The 15,342-nt window shown below is 54.6% G+C and overlaps 5 protein-coding genes across 5 annotated transcripts; 4 read left to right on the top strand and 1 right to left on the bottom strand.

Annotated features, from left to right (window-relative positions):
• Positions 1–371: 371 nt before the first annotated feature.
• Positions 372–4,168, top strand: W97_05295 (uncharacterized protein; the record flags this gene model as incomplete). The annotated part of the gene is made up of 3 exons (XM_007783179.1): positions 372–1,419; positions 1,550–2,669; positions 2,719–4,168. The coding sequence occupies 3 exons, from the start codon at positions 372–374 to the stop codon at positions 4,166–4,168; spliced, it is 3,618 nt and encodes a 1,205-aa protein (XP_007781369.1).
• Positions 4,169–4,930: 762 nt separating this feature from the next.
• Positions 4,931–5,716, top strand: W97_05294 (uncharacterized protein; the record flags this gene model as incomplete). Its single annotated transcript, XM_007783178.1, has 2 exons — positions 4,931–5,554; positions 5,615–5,716. 2 exons carry the CDS (start codon positions 4,931–4,933, stop codon positions 5,714–5,716), a joined length of 726 nt encoding a protein of 241 aa, XP_007781368.1.
• Positions 5,717–7,161: 1,445 nt separating this feature from the next.
• W97_05293 (uncharacterized protein) lies at positions 7,162–8,137 on the top strand (the record flags this gene model as incomplete). Its single annotated transcript, XM_007783177.1, has 2 exons — positions 7,162–7,830; positions 7,889–8,137. The coding sequence occupies 2 exons, from the start codon at positions 7,162–7,164 to the stop codon at positions 8,135–8,137; spliced, it is 918 nt and encodes a 305-aa protein (XP_007781367.1).
• A 457-nt stretch (positions 8,138–8,594) lies between these two features.
• W97_05292 (uncharacterized protein) lies at positions 8,595–10,536 on the bottom strand (the record flags this gene model as incomplete). Its single annotated transcript, XM_007783176.1, has 10 exons — positions 8,595–9,273; positions 9,357–9,463; positions 9,517–9,576; positions 9,624–9,794; positions 9,848–9,868; positions 9,950–10,075; positions 10,132–10,221; positions 10,269–10,348; positions 10,399–10,420; positions 10,486–10,536. The coding sequence occupies 10 exons, from the start codon at positions 10,534–10,536 to the stop codon at positions 8,595–8,597; spliced, it is 1,407 nt and encodes a 468-aa protein (XP_007781366.1).
• A 2,073-nt stretch (positions 10,537–12,609) lies between these two features.
• W97_05291 (uncharacterized protein) lies at positions 12,610–14,453 on the top strand (the record flags this gene model as incomplete). The annotated part of the gene is made up of 3 exons (XM_007783175.1): positions 12,610–12,637; positions 12,700–12,996; positions 13,051–14,453. 3 exons carry the CDS (start codon positions 12,610–12,612, stop codon positions 14,451–14,453), a joined length of 1,728 nt encoding a protein of 575 aa, XP_007781365.1.
• Positions 14,454–15,342: the final 889 nt, after the last annotated feature.

Genomic DNA, 15,342 nt, shown 5'->3' with positions numbered 1-15,342 from the left:
GCAGCCTGTGCTCCCTTGTCGTAGTCTTTCTTGTCCGATTCGGCTCTGTGAATTAGATGTTCCATGACGATAACCTATCCACGGACTGAAGATCATTTATTTTAAGTCGTCTTGGTCTTTCTAAGCTATCTCTCTTAGGAATCGCCAAAAAAACGGATTCGGCCGTAACGCTGACCCGACCCCGCGGCACCCCGTTGGGACCAGTTCGGGACCACGCCGAGCCATTGCTCATCTTCCTACAACATCTGGCTTCGCCCATGATCTTTAGATGAGTGCGCTAAGGGGCATCTAAGCAGTTTTCTCTGGAGGTTCGGGGGGCAGGCCCGCCCGTTGTTCTAGCATTTTCGAAAGAAGTACCTAACCTATCACACATGGCGAGCAATATAACGACATTACCATCTCAGTCCGCGCCTGGCGATGGACACATCTCTGAGCAACTCAATGGATCTTTGGCAGCCTCTGCCGGTGCGCCGAAGCTCCGCAAAAGAACTAAGACTGGCTGCTTGACGTGTCGAAAGCGGAGAATTAAATGCGGCGAGGAACGGCCGGTCTGCAACAACTGCATCAAGTCTAAACGGCATTGTGAAGGGTACAACCAGCGAGTCGTCTTCAAGCCTCCCATCGGCGACTGGCCAACCGCTCAGCAGGGTCCAGCGAACACGCTTCAGTACCATACGGGTGTCATACCCGGCGGCCAACCCATCTTCCGTCACCATCAAACTGGCGCGCCGATATCAGTCCCTCTGACGCCGCTCCAACCCAGGCCAGATGGACAGTATAGCTTCTCCTCCCTGGAAGAAGGCCAGGTTCTGCCCATCGAGCCGCTTAATGTAGGCGGCTATTCAGCAGGAGTTCTTTCGAATGGAGTGCGGCACGGTGACGCGTTGTACCTCCAGCAGGTTGATGCGGCTTATCTGGTGACCTCTCCAAGCGCTGTCTTCCCGTTCTCAGCAGCAGCGATGCAGCCGTCCTATCCGCTACAACAGGCGTCGAACGAGTCCAATAGCCATGTTACTCCGCAACATCCTCAGCAGCTTCCGCAGTATTCTAGTCATGCCATCGGTTCCAGCACACACTTGCTGCAGCAGCCATTCTCTGGCCATCATCCGTCCGCAGCAGGGCATCCGCAGCCTTATACGAGTGGCAGCCAATCGCAACCGCCGCAGGTACCCTCACAGCAAGCGCAAACATCGTACGGCCCAGGTTACCAGAACTCGACGATGTATGCAGATGCTTCAAACATCTCTGCCCCAGGATACTCATCCGTTCATCCGAGTTCTCATTTACCTCCTGATTACCAATTGAACGCAATCAGCGGAGCGAGCCAGCCCCCGGCTTATGACGGCATCCAGTTGCCATCGTACCAGCATTCGTCGGCACCGTACGAAATTAAACCTGCAATCAAGCAAGGCTACGCCGGTAAGCCGTTTCCCATCACCGCCCTGGATTCAGTTTGACCCCACGTGGCCTCGCGCTCTACATATCGCTACCCCTCAGTCGGCAGAGACGGGTACTGTGGTGACTTTCGCTGACTTCGTTTCTCTTGTAGATCAGAAACCAATGCAGCCAGGCTTTGCTATGCAACCGCTACGAACTCCTCTTTTTGCGTCACGATTTGCAGAAGGACATGTCAGTCCAACGCAAGTCCTCGACGAAGCTGCAGTTGAGTACGAAGATAATGACTATTACGATGTAAATTCCGACGACGATATGGATATCACCCCTGATCAAATGACGGCGATTGGAGGAAAGCAGAAAGATCTTGGATTGATAATGGAACTCCATCGGCAAAGCACCAGCGATCTCAGCGTAAGACGATACGACTCCTTCATATACGAAGGTATCCTGGATTACTACCGGGCAGAACGTGTCGCGAACCCTCTCCGGAACGAGAAGACTGCACGCGTTTTCGCTCATTTCATCAATTCCACTGGGCCGAGTCTTTCAATTTCTGAGAGGAAGGCGCGGAACACATCAGCGCTATTTAGTGAATCGCCCGTCCCAATGTCGCAACAGAGTTTGTGGACGTACACTCTGCCGATGATGGCCTTGAATCACCAAGGACTGCTACACGCCATGCTGGCACTTGCCAGCTTGCACATTGCGAAGCTACAGGGCGCTTCCGTTACGCCTTCCTTCAAGCACTATGCGTACGCCTTGAAAAGAATACATCACTGCGTTGGGCATCCCAAGAAGAGACACCAGGTCACGACCCTGGCTGCGTCACTGCTGCTCGGCTTCTACGAGGTCATGACAGCCGACCATCTCAAATGGAGTAGCCACTTAGTTGGCGCCAAGCAACTGTTGGTTGAGATCGACTATCAAGGTATGACCAAGGAATATCGGAGGCAGAAGGCTAAGAAAGCCGCACATGAGCAAAACTTCGCGCGAGACAACCCAGAGCTTCTCATACAGCAGAGACAGCTTGCACGGCCTTACTCGGTCAATGATGACTTACCTGACGAAAGGCTTGTAAGCACTCTCATCGGACGGAAACTTCGCTATGACGAATACGGACAAATCATCGAAGAGCATGGGAGCAGCCCGTCACCCACGAATTCAATTCCGCAGCCATTTGACATCAGTAAATACGAGATCTTTCAAGACTTGTTCTGGTGGTACTGCAAACAGGATGTCTTTCAGAGCATTGTCAGCGGCAACCGGCTGCTGTAAGCTACCAACCTCCGAATTGCTTCGTTACATAGCTGACTTCTACAGGATGGATTACAGCAGATGGTCAGACTGCCCCCCACGTGGGCCTGTTGGCAAAGGGCAAGCCGTTTTCGCTACTTACGATCACCTTATGCTACTTGCAGGTAGGGTTGCAGACTTTGCGGCCCGAGATCGCGTAAGGAAGCAAAAGGCGGTGGAAGCAATGGGTGGGCACTGGAGGCCTCAGCCAGGCATGCCGATGGGCCCACCACCCGGTACTCCGCGAGCGCCACCAGGTATCTTCACACCGGGCGGTCCACCTCCTGGATTTCCCATGGGTCCTCCTGGTAGCGCTATGGGTGCTCCACATGTATCTCCTACGGGTCCAGCGCCTGGGCACCCAAGCGAATTCCCCTCCGGGCATCCTATGGCATCTTCGCCCATGACTCCCGCTGGTCCCTATGGTGGTGCGAATGGATTCCCTGCCTCCATCCCTCCAACAAACGGCGCTCCATACCCGCCTCACAGCGCAGGATTCCAAGGCCAGCAAATGCCGCAACCGTCACCTGCCGTTCCCCAAATACCACCTCAGATGCCCCCGCAAAGGCCTCCTGGTCCGATTCAAATGCCGTCATTCTACGGCATGGCACCCACATCAACTCCAACAGTAATGCCGCCATCATACGCAAGCAACAAGCGCAAGCGTTCTCCCGAGACACCCAGTCCGAAGCCAGACATCATAGATCTCGATGCCGCGACAGCTTCTGCCCTCGAGGAATGGCAACAGATAATGCACGCACTGAAAGCCTTTCACGCGCGTCTCGGTCCAGCCTACCAACCCTTGCCACCAGAATACCACCAACCGATCAGTACTCCCTTCGGCGAGGCGCTCCAGTACCGCAGCTACGACATCGGCGTCGTCTGGGCCCACTACCACATGACGCACATGATCGCCATCCGCTCGCATCCCCACATGCCACCTGCCGCCATGGTAGCCGCAGGCGTCGCTGCAGGCGCGACGGCCGGACTGGCCAATGAGATCGGCAGGATCGCAGCGGGCATCACGCCAACGCCAGCGAACACGCCGCTAAGTCCGTCTCTCGGCGGGTGTCTGATTGAGTCAACCATGCCACTCTTCTTCGCCGGTATCCAGTATCAGGACGCAGCCCAGCGCGGCTGGCTTGTCAGTCGTGTTCTCGACGTCGAGGCACGCACGGGTTGGGCGTCTGCGGGACTCATTGCTCGTGGATGCGAAACTGCGTGGGTGAAGGCGGCAGCCATGGGGAGGGGCCCGCCGTACTACCAGAAGAACGACGAGAACAACACGGACGATAGACTGGCGGGGCGTGTGGTCAGGGATGGGTCGGCGGAGCCGCCAAAGGAGCTGACGGATAGGAGGTGTATCTGGACGAATGCGGGGACGAGGGTACATTGGGCGATGGGGCTGCTGGCGGCGGAGGAGGATATGGGGGATAGTCCGCCGGCGGGAAGTCCGACGGGGCAGAGTCCGCATTGAGAAAGGTGCAGTCGGCTCGACTCTTTGTTCGTTCCACGCCACGGCCACGGGCCATCTTGGCTTAGCATTGTATGCATGGGAAGGAATCCGGCAAGCTCAGCAAGAAGAATTTTGGGGTCTGGTGCGCGTTTCAGCAATTCGAGGTATACGACTAGGGTCAACTGACAGGGTGCAGGCAAAAGTTTTTATGTATATTAATTCCACCAACGATGCGGACGGTCCGGGACTCGAAAAGAAAGTCGAGACTGTCTGAGCAGTTACATTGCAAAGAGATCTTACAATGAAGAGGCGTAGAATAAAGCACGGAGTCAGTCCTCTTGTTCCACGAGATACTGTACACTACCTTACGCCACTGGTGATGCCGACTCCCGCATTCGCATGGTTGGACAGAGAGGGGACTGTAGTAACCTCGCTGCAACACTCAGTACCAGCTTGTGAAGGGAATGATATTCATCACTTTCAGCCTTGCCGACGTCTTCACTGTGTCCTGCACTGCTTACTGTTTGCTTCTTCACACACACTGTGCACTTCTTCCACACCTCGATTGTGGATACATCCTTCCCTTCTACATCTCAACTCGATCCAACCTTGCTACATCAACCTCAGGCGCGCGTCTTACGTCTAGACATCAGCATTCTTCCAGACTCTCCTACGTTGTCAAGTGCCTCGGATTAATACCGAGCAACAGTTCTGGGCACTCGACCGCTCCGCTACGACTCAACGTCAGACGCCTTCCCTACCTCTGCGTGCAAGCCAGCCGACATGTCTACCAACAGTTCCAAGCAGCCTGTTGTCCCAAACCCCACGGGGAAGAGGAAGCGATCGTTGTCTACGACAATACTCGCAACACCATCGTCCAAGCCAACAAAGAAGACAAAGAGCTCGTCCGATACGGAGATCGCCTCACCACTCCTTCGTCTCCCAGCCGAGCTTCGAAACATGATCTGGGGCTATGCCGCGGACTGGAGTGATATCAACGAGACGATCGCAGAATGTCGAGGACGGATCTGTACCAAGAAGTTCATGCGCGAGATGCGTACGACGCCCACCGTTCTCCTACTCTGTCGCCAAGTGACAGCTGAAGCTCTTGACGTTCTTCACAGGAAGCCTCTCATCCTCGAGGAAGATCTCTACCACGTCTGCCACCAGAACGTTGATTGCGGCCTAGAATGCTTCATCTCTAGAAGGACGCTGAGGAACATCAAGACGCTCATCATCGACCTCAATAGCTCGCTCACGATGTACCCAGAAGATTGGACAAGCCTCCTCTGCCAATTTGGGCCCTTTGCGGACTTCTCGCGCTGGGCGGACGTCCCGGCCAAGACTATACGTTTGCGTATCCAGGAGGATTGCTCCGAGGATGCAATCGATGACCTTCTCTCATTCGTAAGCTTAACCTGATTAACAATGTGATTGTCAAAACAGGCGAGACTAACGCTTTAGTAGGCTCAGGACTCTTCGGGGCCTCTATCGCCTATCTTGTGCGACGAATCGGTCCCGGAGGAGTTGAAGACCCAGCTGAGATACTGTGAGAAATTGCGTTTGTAATCTTACGAGTCCGTCAAAGAGCCGTGGGATCAGATCCTCATTGTACTCATCATCTTACTTGATCCTTTCCAGAAGGACGAAGGTGGGAAGGAAAAGATTGTCTCAGTGCGTTATTCGTGGTTTACAGTATTTGAACCGGGTATCGACGGACGGGAACTTGGAATGGAGGAAGGGCGTTCAACGGGCATTTCTCACAAAGGCAGATGCATAAAGACTACTCGTAGCCCTAGCGTTGGCTATCTCAAACACAGCCCATAGATCAAATACACCTAGGTAATCGATGCATTGAAGAGTTAAATTGCTGAGTATCTTTTACCCTCTATCATGTAAGATGGTCTTGCTGCTCTATAGTCGACACGATCATGAGACCGTTTTGATTGTGGATTTGGTATTAAACAAGCTGGAGCAAAGACGGGAGAAGGAACCGTTCAGGTGGCCCTTGCGCCTTGACCTCTCACCCGGGCGACATAAATGGGCCGACTCACGAGATTAGACACAACGTTTACTATCGAAATGAAGCTCTACAAAATACAGAAATATCGCCAACTGCAAGAACTAGGTGTATAGAGGCAACAGTAAGATCTAGAACGTGTTATAGGTAAGATTAGTGGTGGATTAGTGATCGTAGACGTGCTGGCAAACGTGAGGAATTCGTGATGTTCTTAAGCTCTGAGTCGGGCGATTTATGTCACCCGGGTGCCTCTCAAGTCAACACCATCCTTCTGTCTCAGCGACGCAGCGGAAACACGACGGGAAGCATCGGCCGCGTGCCCGCAAGAGGCAGTTTTCACAAGGCGGATGCATAAAGAGCTCCATGTCCCACCTCACTCCCAATCACCGGAATCTGTCAAACTCCTCGCGTTTCCAAAAGTCTTTACTCTGGCCACTCCAACTCTAAGTATGACTTGAACACGCTTGTGACGCAGTATCCTATCAGGAGTGGCTTCTATTCATGACCTTGCTAAGCTGGCTGGAGACCTATCTGTTCTTGGAGTCAGGCAATTTCTGTCACCTAGGTGCTAGACTCCGTGAAGCGATTTAGATCCATTCACTATTAGCCGTGCCTATCATTTCACCATGTCCTTCACGGCTCACTACCTACTTTGTCAGCAACCCACGCTGCATTCTTTTCGCTCCCTCATTTCCAGATCATCTTTCTTTCATCCACCCTGCGACTATCTGAAGGATCATCTCAGTGTTTTCAAGCGCCGGTTCTTCCATCTGCTTGAGGTTTCCTCGCTCTGTTCATCACGCGCAAGCAGTGTCCCACACATCCATCTTGCTGTTCGCGCAGAGTGTCATAAATCAGCCAGGCGCCTTCGGCTCCGCCAGGAATTCGTCCACTCATTCTACCCATCAGTTCCCCCGATTTGAGAGTCATGGATCCTGCAAATCCAAAACCCAGCAAGAAAGTCAACCATCAGAAGGCCGGCGGGGTATCGAGCATGTCAGCTAGCAGCTCAAAGCAAGCTGCCGGTCCGAAAGGCGCAGGAAAGAGGAAGGGAGCGGCGCCTACCCGATCCTCATCCCGACTCAGGAAGAAGATGAAGTCGTCGGATTCCGAAATCGCATCACCTTTTCTTCGGCTCGCCCGAGAGCTACGCGATATGATCTACGGCTACGCTGCGGACTGGAACGACATCAATGCAGCGATGAGAGAATTCAAGAAGGCGAGGTTGGAAGCCTATGCCGAAGATTTTCTACACTCCAACGTTAACGGCATGAAATCATACGCCGACAAGCTTCCTGCGCGTACGACGCCCAATATCCTCCTTCTCTGCCGACAAATCACAGCCGAGGCACTCGATACACTTCGCAAGAAGCCGCTTATCCTTGACCAAGCTCCACTCTACTATCCTCGGGACGCACGGTGCGGGGACTACTTCTGTTCCTACGGCTTGAAACACTTCATGACAAAGAGCACGTTCCAGAACATCAAGACACTGGTCATCAGCCTGAACAGCAGTTTCCTGTCCAACAAAGTACGAGACTGGGTTGCGCTATTCAGTGAATACAACACATTCGCGCGGAACCAAACTGCCCGGGGCTTCACGATATGCCTGCAGGTAGATGACGACTGCGGCTATGAAACCCTCGAGAATTTCCGTTCGGTTGTGAGTTTGATCCGCTTGATATCAAAATTATGTGCGCGGACCACTAACATCCCAGTAGATCCAAGCTGACGGGGATCCGGTGATGGACGCTCCATCCATTCTCTGCGATGAGTCTGTTCCAGAGGATATCGAAGTGGCAGTCCAATCTTGGACTCAGATTCGACAGAATGGCGATGATGTCGAATCTGATGAAGACTACTTTTTTGACGATGACGATGATGAAGAGGAAGACTACGACAGCGATGAAGACGAATACTGGGAGCCGTTCGTCGACCGCAGCGCCGTCCACCTTCTCACCGTGCAGTAGGAACGCAGATGGCCCTCCGCGAAGGGCAGGAGGGATCCATCCCGTCACTCGTATTTTGGCCTTGGTCTGCTGGGGATCACAGCTTGTGACATGGACGATCCGAAACAGCCTGGCATCTTCGAGTTTATGCGTCTGTTTGCGAAAATCGTCTGGCATCGTGGGCCGTTCTTGGTTAAGCGGGTTCGTCGCAAATGTCAGTCAGGCCTACCGCGTTAATGAAATGCCTACCTTTACATAAGAACGGGGGTTGTAGAGAAGAAGCGGTGCCAGTAGCTAAGTATGAGCATTATCACGAATTTCTCTTCGTAACATCAGCTTCAAAGCCCTAAGCTTTCATAGATGAGCAAGTATTCGACTTAGCTACGAATCACGATACAAAACTCACATATATCATGTGTTGTGGCTATTCCATGATGAGTTAGTAACCGGCACCGTCACTCTCTCCTCCGCGACGCCCCTACTCCCACCGCCGAAACAAACAAATCATCCCATTGTCCCCAACAGCAACACACCACTCCCCACCCCCACTCCAAGCAATCGCCCTCGTCGCAAACGTCACCTTGCCAACCGTAATACTCTTATGCGCGACAATCCCCCTAAACGGATCCCCAATATTCCACTTCCTCTCCCCCCCGCTCCCCGTACTCGTCGCGCTGCTAACACCCACACTACCCACATTGCTCGACACGCCCGACACATTGCTCGCGATACTCTCCTCGCGCAGCACGCCCTGCCTCCCGCTCCCCACCGCGCCCTTCCCGCGGCCCCTGTAACCCCCGCGGCCTCCCCGGCCCAAGGTCGGGTCACCGGACTCAACACCCTCTTCCAAGGCCTGCAGGTCCCAGAAAAACAGCTTGCTACGCTCGTTCCCCATCACGAGGACGGGGTGTTTCTCAGGCGCGTGGAAGAGGCCGAAACGCATGTAGAACAGGTTGGTGAGGGGGGCTTCGAACTGGAGCAGGCGCTGGAAGCGGGCGCCGAAGGCGGAGCGGGTGGGTGGGGAGGAGGAGGTTTTTGGAGGCGCGCTGGCGGAAGGGGGTGGCGGGTGGCTGGAGTTGAAGCCGTCGATGCGCCAGAGGAGGATTTTGTTTTCTTTGGCGGAGCGGGAGATGATGAGGTCGTTGTAGAAGCGGACGCTGGGGTGGCGTTAGTGAGGGGAGGATGAGTTGAGAGGTGTGAGGGTGGAGAGGTAGGTGCGAGGATGGGGAGGGAGGCGAACCAGTCTACGTAGTCGCGGTGTATCTCGGTGGTCGAGAAGTGCGGGTAGTGGATTATGGTCATGTTGTCTGTGCCGGTGTCTTCATTCGGTAGGTCAGGGATCACCCACTGCAGGGCATGTCAGCAGGGAGCTAGAGGTGGCTGAGGGCTACCACAGTTACCATGTTCACAACGGTGTCCATCCCCCCTGACAGTAGATATCTGCCGGTGCGATGCCACGCCTATGCATCTATTAGTTTGCAATGATGTGGCTGCTGTCCGCACATACTATGGTCAGGACTGCCTCCTTGTGCCCTTCGCCCAACCCTCCCGCACACATGAGGGCACATGGTTGCTTCTCGTACTTGGGATCCAGGCACCAGATCCGAACCGTGTAGTCCTCGGAGCAAGATGCCAGTATATGGGGCGTCAATGGCGATACAGCCAGATCATTGACCAACTGCACGTCGTTAGGCAAACATACATCAACGCGCATGGACTGAAGGTGTGTACCGAGCCGTGGCCGGTGAGGGTCTATGCTGGCGTCAGTAATGAATCTATATAGTGACTGTGTCTCATAGCGGGTCGGGCGATTGACCTCCTGTCCGTCCGTACCTTAACCAAGGCACCAGTGCGGACATTGAGAAGTTTTATCTTAGGGTTTGATCCCGTGACGCACACTAGCGGTTCGCCTGTCTCGAAGTCTTGCGTCCATTCTAGGCTGTTGAGGCTGGCGTTCGGCTGGTGGAAACAATCAGCTCCGCGGCAAAGCTTAGGGATTGTTTTTGGTAGCCAACTTCTCCATCTTCGTTCGTCTCTTCGTCAACGAACCAGCGCAGGACCTCGATGGCGTTGTCTTTCTCCAGGACTGGACGGCAAACGATGGTCTGACGTATAAGCGACAGACTGTGAGTGGACGGCAAGGGGCACATACATGTTTGTCGCCGGTAACAGCGAACAGCAGGTCCTTGCCGGGCAGGGCATAGGGGTAGAACTTGACATCGTAGAAGCAGGCTAAGATGATGAGAGACAGATGACGACTGGTGGCTTGCAGAAGAACTCACTGCCTACATTGTCTCCTTTGTCCTTGCAGGAGGTGTCAGCAATTTGAACGTTGCTGGAAGCGGGAAGATGCAATCGGCTCAACCTACGCCAAGTCTGATGGAGGCTCGAAGATTGGGCAGTTCAGCGGGAGAAGGCATGTTTTGTGGAGAGAGCAGCCAGCTGAGGATCTTAGTCCTCCTTCCAGATGGCTGCTTCTAGACCGGCATTTTCCAGCCTGGGAACGGTTTAGTTATTGACCTTGCGCGTACCCGAGCACTCAGCTCCAGCCAGTGGCTGACTTGTGCCTGAGAAATCCGGCAGCAACACGAATCCACTCGGATGTTGCTGGCAACGAAAAGGGAAAGGGAGCGAAGGAAGCCAGTCAGCAGCGGGTTGCAAGGATGGAGATTGCCCCGGAAGCTAACCATTGGCTGCAGGTGAGAGGTGGAGGTGGAACTTGGCAGAGACTAGTAGGGAAGTCACGGGACCAGCTCGGCAGAAACTGCCCCGGTGCACGTTGACTCTAAACCATCGCCGATGAAATGCAAGACGTCCAAAGTAGCAGAAGTGCAAGAGTGGGCAGCCACCACCACTGCCGGCGCGCTTTGCTTCGTGCCCTTCGCTTACAGGTCGGCAGCAGAGAACTCGCTCAGCTCGACGTTCGAGGCCACACCGAGAGTGTCTTCAACTCCTCAATGCGGCCGCGCGCCGGGCGTGCTTTCGAAGAGGGGAGGGTTGAGGTATTGAGGTATTGAGGTATTGAGGTATTGAGGTATTGAGGTATTGAGGTCCTCTTCAGACTGCGCCAACAACACCACCCAGGTGCCTTATGCTCTGGCCCAGGCTTGCGCTAGCCTTACATCATCGCCTGTTAGCCTGTCAATCTCCCGCACGCTCAACCGCCGAGACTGTGGTCGCAGGCGACGCCCGCTCACCTCACGCTGCTCGGCCTGGCATTCGCACCAGTTCTGCATTCCTTTGCCGTGACTTGACCCCGAGCCGGCTGATTGCTGCTGCAACGTGGCATTCGCGCCGGCTTGAAGAGAGGGTCGTGAGCTATCAACGTCACTCGTATGTGTGCCTGTCCAGAAAGGAGGGCCGCTGTGGGTAATATGTACCGGTACCACCACTGCTCCGCTACACAGAACCCGCCGCTGTGGGAGAGGCGCACGCCTTCAGTCCGCTAGGAGAGCAATTGTTGCTGCTCGAATACGATACTCGAGTACGAAGCTCCCCCGTTTCCCCTGTAGCCCGTCGCGTCTGTTCCATGAGGTTGCTCAGCTGCGCCCGCCGAGCGTCGAGTCGATCAATATCAAATACCGCCACTCTAGTATTTATCTGCCCGTGCCAACCCCCCCCCCCCTCTCCGTGCTCGCTGCCATATGCCTGCCCGCCACTCCTTGCATGTTTCATCTTCATCCTCGCAACACGCGCGCTGCAACGCATTAGCACTGATACTGTCCTCCAACGCGCGACGCCACCTCGTCACTCCTCTGCCAGCTGCTGTTTGTGCCCCCGTCCGAAAGAGTCGTCGCCTGTGACACCGGCATGTAAGTAGTAGCGCACCGCGTCTTCCTACTCGCCAGCCCAGCTGCCATGCAACCCCGTACTGCTCGCTCCGCAGACCGAGCTGTGGAGCGTTGGCTGCATTCGCAACGCTCGCCGGCACTTTGCCGTCCGACACCGCAAGGGTCTTACATGATCTCCAGGCGATTGCGTAGTCCGGAGAGAGGGTTCATGCTCGGTTCTGATTCCGTTGCGCAGCACGCTAATAGAGCAACCGCAGTGCCGAGTTTGTTCTTCTCTCACCTCCACCTGAACTGTCCGTGAAGACTTGCTCGAGCACTCATCCTTCCTAGACTGGAACGGGCCGCACTCGGTCAAGGGACGGCGTACTCTTACTCTAGTTGGCCTTCCTCACTAGCTTCACGATATGCTCCTTTATTTCGCATAGCCACTATCAGCTTATCCAGACCTGCGATCGCTGGCGAGAGGACAACCGTCCTCACCAGTCTGTCGGCCTTTATTAGAAGGCTTCGACATCGCTGTCTGCCCTCGCCACCCGTAGGCTATCAAATCTCGCCCAGACATTACTCTGGCAAAGCGTGTTCTACACAAACCCAACCTCGATCCAAGACATATACACCCATCGAGCCTTAGACATCACGCCTTACCGGCTTTAGAAGAGACTCTCTAGCTTGCCAGTGATCCAACCAGCCACCTTCGCCAGGATGGAAACTACCTTCATCACAATCCATGGTCAGTGACCTCAGCTAGTTGCGAATCTCTCAACCGAATGCCTTAACTAACATCAAGCCTAGATCTTTCACCCGAAGCCCGCATTCTCTACTCTTCCGACTCAATCGTAGATATCCTTGGACACACGCCCGATGAAGTCTTGAACAGGTCGTGCTGGAACTTCTTCCATCCAGACGAGATACCCTACGCGCAAGAGTTCCACAAGCGTGGCGTTACACTTGACAAGGCCGCCGTACTGGCATACTGTCAGATCAAAAATCGCAATGGACAATGGGTAGGCTGTGAATGCTGTTTCACGGTCGTGTATGATGTCATGGTGGTGTGCACGAGTATCTACCGTCGAGGGATGACCAGTCAGAGTATGGACTTGCACTCGTCTCTATAGTTACGGCCAGCTGATGTTGCTGCGACAGAGCGAGCCGTAGAAGCACCCATAGTACGAAAGCTGTTCTCGTCGTCTCCGAAGGATCCGCGGTATCACATGTTGTCGCATCTGTCCACAAAGTTCAACCAAGCCGCGAAGCAACAGACGCACGAACCACGCGCCGCACTCTTTCTGAATCGCTTCACTAGAACCCTCACTATCATGTACGCCACCAGCGGGATAGAGCAGATCATTGGGATATCTGGCGACGAGATGAAGGGTCGGAGCTTCTATTACTGCATCCAAGAAAATTGTCTCGAGGATGCAGTCAGGGTTCTAGAGACCGCCAAGGGAAACGACTCGATAGCGTACCTTCGTTTCTGGTTCAGGGATCCACGGCAGGACGATGCCGCACGGGTGCAACCTGATACTTCCGAAGACGATTCCGCAGATGAATCCATGACTGACGCCGCAAGCCTTGAGGATGAAGATGAAGGTGGGGTGCAGCTTGAAGGCCACGAAACTTCACGCTCCGCCGAAGGTGGCACATCGAATAGCCGGACTTCAGATGAAATCTCTCCCACCGACAGCCGACAAAGGTCTTCAACCAATAGTATGGACATTGACAGGCCAAGTAACAGTGATGAGCAACCGGCGTCTCGCGGCTCCTCCAGGGACAGCGCCAACGCTACAGGTACGCATGCCGCCATCTTTGGTCATCCGGCACGTGCACGGTCATCCACATCATCCGTCCCTCCGTTGTCCCCCAATGGTCGTTCTGACAATGGCTACCAACCGATCGAGTTGGAGGCCGTGGTGTCATGCACGTCAGATGGTCTCGTAGTCTGTCTTCGCCGCGCGCGTCCAATTATACCCCCCTCCGCACAGCCCCAAGCGCCGGCCGCTCAGCCCGTCTATGCGAACGGTCTCTTCGCAGCACCTTGGGCTCCCGAGCCTATGTACTTGCCACCCTTGCCGCAGTTACCACTACAGCACTATGGAGCGCCTCCCGTTGCGCAAGCTGGCTTCGGCATGCACCAGCAGCAACCACGACTTTTCCCAGGCGGCCCAATACAGCAGGACTTCATGCGCAGCATCCAAGAAGTTGCCGTTTTCGCATGGGCGCTCACCGGTATCAACGGTAGTCTGGCGGAGTATTCAAGAGGCAAGCCGATCGGCGAGAGTATTCCGCCAGATGGGTTTCCGGTGTGGATGCCGCCCGATCGTAGTGGGAACAGGAGTGGAGATGGCAGCTCAGCTTACGGGTCGAGTGGATCAAGGTCGAGTACATTACCTGATCCTGTCTCGACTGGTTGCGGCGGACCGAGCCCGAGCAGCAAGCTTCCATTTGGCGATCCGGGCCTGGGGAATGGGAACGGTAACGGCGGCGGGGGAGGCGGCGGCGCTCACAACGGCCGTGGTGGGGGCTTGCGACACTTCTTCCAATGGTAGGGGTTTGTGGTATTCAAGAAGGCGCGGTGTGGATTACCACTTCGAGGGCCATCTACGGGAATGACGACATGAAGACGAAGATATACGAGGAACGATGAATAGCGGACGAAAATTCTCTACACGAGGCGACGGAGCGAGGCAAGATTAGCCAAATCTTGTACATGGTGGCTATATACCGGCGTTGGCTTTCCTTTGTTTCCCTTCGCAATATATCATATGCTCTACGGAGCTTGGGTGCTTCTTCTACTTTTGCTGGCGAGCTGGATGGCGCTGAATCGGGTTGTAGCATAGCTGATTAGCTGTTGAGCCGTGGATAGGCTTCTCCAATCTAAAGTGCTGCTGGCATGTTTGAAAGTCAGGTGGTTTGGAGAAGAGTGCTTGGTGCCGCTGATATCCGAATATTGTGTGCCTTGGAAAGTTGGCTGACGGTCGACAGAACCCCAGCAGCTACCACACCGACTCTGGAGTTCTGACACACAGCGAACAACCACGACGGCTCTTCTACCACTGCTTGTACAGGCTACTCACGCAGCAAAATAGACATGACAGTAACATAACACGTAGCACACAGTGGAATAAGATGTACCGGCACAGCACAACACACAGCACAGCACACAGCACAGAAAAAAATTCGCAGCCTCCCCAGGAGTATCGATCCGTTACTACAACACCAACACCACGAGGCCGGAGCAACATGCTAGAGCACCCTCAGTCCAGCTTTGCAGCTTTGATACACATCGCTAAGGCGCAGCAGTCCTCCGCCTGCAGGCACCACGTCCTTATCCTTGCTCGTATGGTAGCATGCTCTTTTTTTACGCAGCGTTCGCCAGTTGCGCTACCTGTCGTTCCGGTAACACAATGCGCTACGGCCGTGTCCGACCGAGCAGAC

Source organism: Coniosporium apollinis, assembly GCF_000281105.1.
Source record: "Coniosporium apollinis CBS 100218 chromosome Unknown supercont1.25, whole genome shotgun sequence".
Lineage (NCBI taxonomy): Eukaryota > Fungi > Ascomycota > Dothideomycetes > Coniosporium > Coniosporium apollinis.
The sequence above is the reverse complement of the archived record's forward strand: the minus strand, read 5'-3'. Positions and strand labels throughout refer to the sequence as shown.